General features: G+C 31.5%; 1 protein-coding gene across 1 annotated transcript in view; it reads left to right on the top strand.

The window, feature by feature from the left end:
- Positions 1-10,259, top strand: part of LOC108691145 (glutamate receptor ionotropic, kainate 2) — a 146,300-nt gene that overhangs the window by 118,296 nt on the left and 17,745 nt on the right. Inside the window, exons 8-13 of the mRNA XM_018198800.1 lie at positions 2,383-2,586; positions 3,404-3,607; positions 6,973-7,077; positions 7,604-7,861; positions 8,799-8,978; positions 9,545-9,682. Coding sequence (XP_018054289.1) covers positions 2,383-2,586; positions 3,404-3,607; positions 6,973-7,077; positions 7,604-7,861; positions 8,799-8,978; positions 9,545-9,682 — 1,089 coding nt within the window. The remainder of the gene's footprint in view (positions 1-2,382; positions 2,587-3,403; positions 3,608-6,972; positions 7,078-7,603; positions 7,862-8,798; positions 8,979-9,544; positions 9,683-10,259) is intronic.

Below are 10,259 nucleotides of genomic sequence, written 5' to 3'. Positions count from 1 at the left end.
ATATGTATGTGTGTTATATATATATATATATATATTGAAACAATTCAAGCAACCGCAGCAACTTCCCCTACACTATTTTTATACAAAATTTTATTTTGCAATGAACAATCCGGATATTCCGTATCAATCCTTTACAAATGATAGTTTTGCGTTTTATTACCTTTTTTTTAAACTATTCGTACATAGCGACAAGCTTCCGCAAAATATCCTGAGCTACGTTTTCTGTTGCATACAATGTACGCGTGTGTAATGGTTTTACATGCGTGATGCATCGACGCACGCATAGCGTAATTAACGTGCGTATTCGTCGGATGGAGAGCACGTCGAGTACCGAAAATACATGTGGCGGCGCCCAGGTTACTTCCGGAGCGCTTACCATTTGTTTCGCGAACATCGGCGTATTTTTGATTTTGCGAACCGGCTCGTCGATGTCGATTGACGAGATATCACGACGGAGATTTATCGATCAGCGTACGATCCGCAATACCGCTGACAGCCCGATAAAAATCCTAACCGTAGAATCTAAACTGCTAAAATTCTCGCATCAACTGTCGGATTGATGAAAGAAGATTTCTTTTTTCCGAAATAATTTGACAATACGTTTCATGGAATCATAAAAGTTGTAAAAATACGTTAGAGATAACTACCTCAAGCACGGACGAGTGAAAACCATTGTATTTTTGTACATACGCCGGCTTTTACCAAATCGTGTTAACAACTGCGCCAAATTTGTAAAACTTTGTAACTCGATTTAAAAGCTTTTTTCTTGGCTAAAATAATTCAAATAATGTAATAACTTTTCACAGTATTATAGTGATTTTCGATAGATCGTAAATAATATATTTTAAAAACAGAAAAATTATATATATATATTTGTTAAAATTTTTCGGTAACGATTTTTTTTATCTGTGAGGTCTTTCAGAAAAATATAAAACCTGTGTACAACAATTAAATTTTCCTTTAGTTTGGAATTTACTGTGTTGTGGATTGAGCAATATACGAACGAGATATTCATATAAAAATCCGTTCGAATTCTTTTAATGTAGATGAGATATCGATCATTTTAATATAATAAACCCACTCGCATTCCGCACAGCTATCATTCCCGATTAAATTCATATTACAAATGGAATGAAACACGAGTCTAAAAAGTTATATGACCATGCATCAGGCTTCGATATTCAAAACATTCATCATTAAAAAGACAACGAACAACAATATTTTATTAAATAATATCGTGAGAATAATATCGTTGAGAATATCGTTAATTACTGATTAATAATGTAATAAAAATATTTACATAAAAATTCAAAAATTATACAGATATATTACGATAATTTTTGTGTATTTGTGACTATATATAATTATATATTACTATCATTACGTTTATTACTATTATAATTAATTTTAATCGAATTAATTAATGTTAATTGATGCCATGTAGATACATATATGTAGATACTTGTTGATAGAAGTGTATATTTTATGTATATTTTATTTTATACAATTGCTACTATTGTTATAACAATAATAACTATAATTATGATTAAACACAAATATTAAAAAAACTTTTCTTTCAATGTAGGATTTATCTTACTGTACTGATAGACTAAGTGATCAAGTTTAAAAAGAAGCACATTTTGAATATTCCATTAACTCGACAAACTAACATATACTGAAAAAGAAAAAAGATAAATCAAATAAACTATGCGCAAACCAACGGTAGACCACAAACGGTAATTAATGCGAAAAATTTCGCCAACTGTATGCACCGGAAATGTAGGCCGTCAGCAATGAATCGTGTATACGTGTATGCGTGTCTGTGAGCTACTGGACACGGAGGAAAAATAAATTTAACCAGAATCAGACGCGCATATGATTTAACGAACAATAAATCCGGCTGTTCGTTATTAAACAGTTATGAGTATAATGTTGCGTATAAAAGTTTTATTACTTTTCGATGTTCGTGTTTTATCTAATGATAATTTGGACGGTAACATTTAATTTCGTAATGTTTCGCATATTAAAATTCGACTTCGAAATATTATCTTCTTCATGAGAGACCACTATTTACCATAAAAATGCAATTTTTCTCACATCCTATCTATTTTTAAATAGTAGAGATACAAAGCTTGAAGAATTATATGGCTAAGTTACACACATCATAAAAATAAAAAATCCTTAAAAGTAAAAAATTAACCGCTACATTTTTGCTCTATGGAGAGAAGCTTAAATGGTACTTCTGCAATAATTAAAAATATTATTAGTAACACATTTGCAATACATAAAATGAAGGATGTCATTCATTTATTACTTATCGCAACGAATTAATGAATAAACCGAATCGACACGGATTTAGATTTACGAGTGTTTCTGTTGCAGGCAGGCTTACATGGATTAACCGGACATATTGAATTCAATGAAGGAAAGAGAAACAATTTCAAGTTGGATCTCTTAAAACTAAAAAAAGAGGAGCTTGTTAAAGTCGGCGAGTGGAAATCCGGGTCTGGCATTAATGTCACGGATCTAGACGCCTTTTACGAGACTACGACGACCAATATTACGCTCGTGGTGATGACGAGAGAGGTAATGATACCTTGTATCCAATTTAGTCACGTTTGCGACCTCGTAGCGTTAGAATTAATCATTAAGGATACTGCAAGTGGATCGTATGGAGCTATGAAAGCTGTTCTAAATGGGGTCGGGTAAGTTTGTTATGCCGCGTAGAGATAGTGTTCACATATTTAAGATGCCACACAGCATCTTCAATGTGTACTTATAAATAATATCTAACAATCTATGAATCACAAAATTTAATACTCGGTATATTCAATACATCACATGTATTGAATATACCGAGTATTAAATTACTCGGTATGTTCATATTAAATTGATCTTAAAATAATGAATATGAGATAAATAATATATAGAAATTAGAAAACTTGATTTCTAAACTTTCTATCTTTATGATATGTTAAATATTCAAATACGTAATTTGATTCATTACTATCTTATCATTTCATAAGAAAAAAACATAATGTAATGTAATGTAATGTTTTTGTAAGGAAAAAAATTCAGAGACGCTTTAGAGAGAATATTAAAAAGAAAAAAAAATAGCAGAATCGCGAATTGTCATATTAAGGAAAAATCTTGGTCGAGGGAACGTTTTATCAGCGTTATTGTATACTTTCAGAAAAATTCAGTCTGTGTTGCAAAAAGGAAATATTTGAGGGACAAGCGAAAATGCTATATTTGCATGGAATGGCAGTTTCTTTCTCACCTTTTTTTCTTTGATATAACCATCTCACGCGGAAATAAGAATTTTTAAGGGATTGCCTTTGCCTTTCCCCTGTCACGATGAGCACAATTCTATGATCTATCAATGGGATCCAATCTTCCACAGGAAAGACCCTACGTCATGGTGAAAGAAGACAAGAATTTGACTGGTAACGCAAGGTTCGAAGGCTTCTGCATCGATTTGCTCAAGCGGATCGCCTGCCAAGTCGGTTTCCAATACGCAATCAAATTGGTGCCCGATCACATGTATGGAGTGTACGATCCCGAGACGAAAGAGTGGAACGGAATAGTGCGTGAACTAATGGATAAGGTAAGACAGAATACACAGATCGTGTTTTCCTTTCATAACTTGCACGATGAGATACAATATTATAAGAAATAAAATAAACGTTATGATGATAAATGAGATAACTTGGTATTAACATGCGCTAAATTAAAATTAAAAAATTGAATTATCAACACGTTGCGCGAAAATCGGAAAAAAATTGAATGAATATCACGAGATAAAAAGTAATTAAGGTATAGATTAATTAAACATTTGCATTTCTATATCAATGTGGATTTGATATAGTATTTCATTTCAAATTATTTTAAATAATAGAAACAACGATAAATAATTATATAATAAGCTAGTAAATCTCATTTTTCAAATTATAATTTAAAAAAATATGATTGTATTAGTGAAAATATGAACATAATATCAAATATTATTTTCTTTATCGAACCTAATTTCGACTGCAATGTGTTAATAATGTTGTTGAAATTGCGCAAGCATAGTATATTAGGAGAAATATCGAGGTAGAGAATGGGTACACACGACCCAAGAGGCCGATTTTATATGCAAAGCAAAGTAAATTTCCGCAGACGTGTCGCAATAAATCCATCCCACGAGGAATTTCATTACACCTGTAGTTGTATACAAGAATCATCTGGATTAACTATTTTTCCCATGAGCAAACGACGGTATTTAATATTTCGATTCATAGATCAGCTCGCAGATGTTACACTTTGTCATTTGAATTGTAAAATTGTGCAGTTATTAAAATCAAAGTTTTATACATGCACTTCCGAGCATCTTTCGAATTTAATCTCTCGCCACCGATCCATTATTGTCTGCATGATCGAGTAGGCGCATAAGCAATGTTCGCATAATTTACACAAAAAATTAAAATTTACTGTTAATTATTACAATATCATAATTAAATTGAATTATTAAATTGGAACGTGATATACACCTGATATAAATCTGCAAATTAATAGTGCATCAATATTTCAGTAGTCGTACACTTCACTTTTAGTCAGTTAGAAAAGATTTTGTTAAAAAAAATATTTTACATCTATTATATAATTGAACTTCGAAATTTGATTCTATTAGGACAATGAAGAAACACCTACAAAGATGCAAATTTGCAATCGAATTCTCAATACAAGACATACAAATATATTTATGTTTTCAAAATATTATTAACTGCACATTATTATTTAATAAATATCTACATTATAAAAATTTACTATTAATATTTGTTTTTTTTTCAGAAAATATAAATTAATACATCAAAATTTATGGAACCCTCATTTATTGATTATTTTATAATATATACGTAAAAAAATAAAACTAATCACTATTTTATTCATTTTTCTGTTGTTTCAAATTTTTTTCCTTATTTTAACTTCCTTTATTAACAAAAAAAAAATCTATTAATAATTAAAATAAAACATTTAGAACAAAGAATCTTTAAATTTTTTTCAATAATTCCTTTTTAAATTTTTTCAACAATTCCTTTTTAAATTTTGATTAAAATTCTAACTTTTCTGCGCTTGTATATATCCAGAGTAAGTAAATATTGTCTTTCCGTTACTAGTAGTAGTTCTCCACTCGTGCTGTTTCCTGCTTCCTCGCGATCGCATCTATTGTATATAGTCGGTATTAACAGGAAGAGAAAATACATGTTCACTCGCGTACGAATTTTTAAGGAAAAATAGAAACATTATCCAGTAAACATTAATGCATTAGAAAGCGAAAATTAAAAAAAAATACTTATAGAACTTGAAATTTTATCGAAACAAGACGAAAACACAAGAGCGTGATATATGAAACAGACTTATGTACATTTAAAAACAAAACTGTATATTATTCGTGGAAAAGTCGCACATACAACTATGCAAAAATATTATTGGCGTAAGAGTAAATCCGAATCGAGTTTTGTGATTCTAAAAATACTGACAATTTTTAACGATAGTACAATTCAAGTATTGATATATTGATATGTATATATAATATACACAATAAAGGAATCATTAGCAGCCAAATAAAAAATTAATATCTGCAATAATTTTAATTATTTATGGACAAAAATGGATATATCGTTTTCCAAAGCATATTAATTTTTATACGCACAATTATTTTATTTTATACGTATATTATTATTGTTGCGCATTATTATTGTATGCGGTTAGCTGAATTGATTTTATCGCATGCATGTAACAAGCGTCTCTCTTCGAGATAATGCTTTGCTTTTATTCAATAGATAATTCAAGCATTTGTTGCTAATAATATCGAAACACATACGTATTGCGTATACATTTATATTTAGATTTACATGATTGCTAAAAGCTTTTGACATTCTATAACCAATTTTACTGACTGTGATACATAAACCATTTAGCCTTTGATATAAATATATCTACGTATTCTGCAATATTTTATTATGTATAAGAAATGTATGGTATAAAGTAATAAAGATATTTCTATATTTCAAATATAAATACATTCTAATTGTTTGCAACTTATATTTTATCATCTTATAAATATTATTAATACATTAACAACCTCGGAGACTCACATAATTTACTTACTTTTTATTAATTCTTGGAGTCATTAAAACTTTTTATTTTAACATTTTTACATATATTAATCATTTATTTAGCAACTAAAAATTTTTTGTTGTTTATATATCGCAATTAAAAGCATAACGATAACCAAGGAAAAAGAAAGCGAGGAAAAAAATAATAATTTAATATACGAGTAGTATATTAAAGTTTAGTTTTCTCAAAAATTAATATCAATACAATATATCGTGAAAAAATTGTTATTAAAAATTATTATTAAAAATTTACTAGCTTGAAACATGAGATGCAAAAAGACGGAGAAAACATGCACAAAGTCGTTTCGCAACAGTCGTTTCAGTGTGCTCTTTGAATACCGAAGATCAGCAGTTTATAAAACATGCAAAGCAATCTGCCTCTTGTGAAAAAGGACGATGCCTTGAAAACCTACGAAATCGTAGGCGGATATTCTAAGTCAGGAGGATGACATAAATGATGTCTCATAGTCCGCAACATTCGCACGTTCGTAAAGAATTCATCCACGATTTCGCAGAGTAAACGAAAACTTATCAGTAATTTTTATTTCTCTCATTCACATTTATGTATGAAGAAATACATTTGCTTGATGTAAATGTTACGCGATACGTATTAATTATTTTTATCTGTTTAAAAGAAAGCATTCTATGAAATGTGAACGAAAAATATTTCTTTAATAAAACTCTTTATGTGATTATTAATTCTTACTATCTTTCAGATATTATAAGCATCTCTATTTTTATATGACTTCGACTTCAACTTTATCAAAGAAATTGAATTCTCTTAACTCTGTTGAGTACTTAATTCTTTCAGAGAGCGGATCTGGCAGTTGCTTCCATGACGATTAATTATGCTAGGGAAAGCGTAATAGACTTCACAAAGCCATTTATGAATCTCGGAATTGGAATTTTATTTAAGGTGAGTTAACACCGTGCTATCGATTTCTTTAAAAATTACATTTGTATGCGACATAATGTTAATATTTTATTATCCCTTCATCAAAGTACATTTATGTTTCTAATGTTTAATTCTTGATTATATTTCAGTATATGCATATTGCATTAGTATATTAGCAAAAATGATTTTCATATGAGCATGTTATTATACTACATAATGAGAAACATAATAGACTTTAATTATTTTATGATAATATCAGTCACACAAGACACGTCACGCAAGACGTATTTATGTAATCCAGGAGATTTTAATTCGTTTACTTAAATACGAGAAATTAATTTATCAAATAATCTGCATTGCATGTCTCACAAATTCTCTTTCTTCAACGTGCAACTCGCGAAAAGAGCCTTTAAATATCCAGGATTGCCGTAAAAGTTGACTCGACCCGCAGCGCCGCGCCGTACGCGCCGTACCGTGCCGCGTCGCGTCGCATCGCACCACGAAACGGGATCCGTTTTAATTAAAATCGTAGCGTGACGTAATTTAGGTGCCGTCCAGTCAACCGACACGGCTTTTCTCCTTCATGAATCCGCTGGCGGTCGAGATCTGGCTCTACGTGCTCGCCGCCTACATGCTAGTGAGCTTCACCCTCTTCGTGATGGCACGCTTCAGCCCGTACGAGTGGAACAATCCGCATCCGTGTCTGGCCGAGAGCGACGTGGTAGAGAACCAGTTTACTGTCAGCAACAGTTTCTGGTTCATCACCGGTACCTTCCTCAGACAGGGCAGCGGGCTCAACCCTAAGGTACACTCAACGAGGTGCTCCACCACTTGGACTACTTCTATCGTTTTCCTTCGCGTACTCACCAACCGCACCGTCGGGACATCCTTCATCCGACATGCCCGTTTCTCTCACGTTCACCGCCCCCGAACGCTGCATAGTACCTGTTCACGAGGCAGCGCGCACATAAATCCATCATCTCGCTAGAGTGCAAACAGTAGATGTCTGTTTGCAAGGCACACGTCAATTCGTTTATATATGTTTATGTTGCGAGTCATATATTTGCAATATTACAGGGATGCTCACTGCGAGTAAAATAATCGAGCAAATCTTGGAGCGATATTGTTACAATATCGTAAAATCTTTTATAAAGCATATCGCATCTCCTTCCCTCCTCTATTGTGTTTTCAGAGCTAAAGCTCATAATACATTATTCTAATTTGCATTGATCATTGAAGAAAGAATAAATAGTAAATCTTCTTTATATAATCAAAGATTAACCTAAAAAGGGGATTAACATTTTCAAAGTAAATTATTTAGAATACTTAGCTATCTGATTACATTTTTATCAATGGACTATATGTATCTTACAATCCAATTTCAATTACTTCCTGCGACGTTAGCAATCTCTCGTTAAAAAATAAAGCAGCACGTACGACGATTGCACTCAGAGTGCACCGCCATTGTGTTCTGCTCGACACGCACCGGAGAATAATATGCTTTCGTAATTCCGTCGAAATAAAGAATTGTCTTTCGAGCCGTTTGAGAAACTGAATGTTGTGCAAGGAAAGAAGATACGAGAGTTACATCTCGCGTCTTCAAATTATTTTTCAGCAAGGAACGCGATGTGATAGTTGGACATGAAGAATGCATTCATGAAACTACATCTTATCTTCGATATCGTATCAGGTCGATCAGATCAATTCTCGAAGAATAGTAACAACAAACGTCAATGCTTCAGGTAACCAAACGCACACCACCGCGGCTCTTCTCGTTCATGACTCCCCTCGCCATGGAGATCTGGTTGTTCTTGCTAGGCGCTTACGTGGTGGTGTCCTTAACGATATGGATAGTGGCAAGATTCTCGCCCTTCGAGTGGGTGGAGCCGTCTCCCTGCCCAAGCTGCAAATGTCCTTTGCAGGTAGGCTCACGTCGAGTGGTGTGATCGATGGACTGTATTTAAATTACAAAATGCAGAGTGCTTTTTTAAATATTATGTAATTTTATATTTTAATTAAAATAATAAAATGTAGGTATCTACTATTCTTCAATCATTTAAAAAATTGTTACTTTAAGTGTTTCATAATATTTTTCATACAATATAATTTTGTAACAAAGCTTATTTTCGATTTATATTTCGTATATTACAAGATATATAAATATTAGATGAAGAAAGAATAATTAATTAATAAGTGAAATTACATATGTATTTTAATGCAGCATTCTTCATTAATAACGTAAGAAAACAGATACTTTGTAAAAAAGAAAAATTTTATTTCTTAAAAAAAAAATGTTTACTAAAAAAAAAATTCAGAGTTATTCCGCATCTATATTTTCAGTCCTTCATAACATTATTCATGCCTGCATAGTGTAGAAAAAAATATTAAAAAATATACAATGCATGTAAGAAATATAAGTTAAGTAGAATTAGTATAATTATTTTTAAAACTGCACCACTCGACGGGGGGCTCATCACATTGTCACCAGGGCAGTCACGTGAGCGCCTTGGATCCGGACAGCGACGACATTCCTCTACTGAGAACTGTCAACGAGTTCAGCCTGGCCAACAGTTTTTGGTTTACAGTCGGCACACTTATGCAACAGGGCAGCGACCTCAACCCTAAGGTAAACGTGCCACCACGGAGTCAAACGCGTCTCAAAAAACATTCCTTTTTTTATTAACACGATATATATGCATTTATGAATATTCTTAGCAGAACTTGTTGGATTCCTAAAAATTCATATTAAAAATATTTACTTCAACGACTAACTTTTACCGCACTAATTAAAAAAGACCATATGATTAAAAAACGTACAATACTTTAAACACTCATTTAAAATTTTTACGGCGGTAAAACATTCACTTAAGCAGAACATTAGCAAAATCAGAAAATGATAATTACTTTACCGCGACTCACGCAAATTTGAATCAAAAAGTAAAATAAATAATTTTTTATAACATAATGTTTTGAAATGTTGATTCAGAAATTTTTATAAGTATATAGTTTATAGAAATTTTCTTTTTATGAAATAATTTTTATCTGTAAATATTCATTTAAACACATTAAAAAATTATCAGCTTAAAAAATTTGATACAAATACTTAATGTTGATAATAAATATACATATTTAACGAGGTAAAAGATACAAAGTTTGTCAAGAATACAAATTCACATAATAATGCCATATACTTTTCTATAAAA

Source organism: Atta colombica, unplaced genomic scaffold, assembly GCF_001594045.1.
Source record: "Atta colombica isolate Treedump-2 unplaced genomic scaffold, Acol1.0 scaffold41, whole genome shotgun sequence".
NCBI classification, from domain to species: Eukaryota; Metazoa; Arthropoda; class Insecta; order Hymenoptera; family Formicidae; genus Atta; species Atta colombica.
Note: the sequence above shows the minus strand (reverse complement) of the source record. Positions and strands in the feature narration are given on the sequence as shown.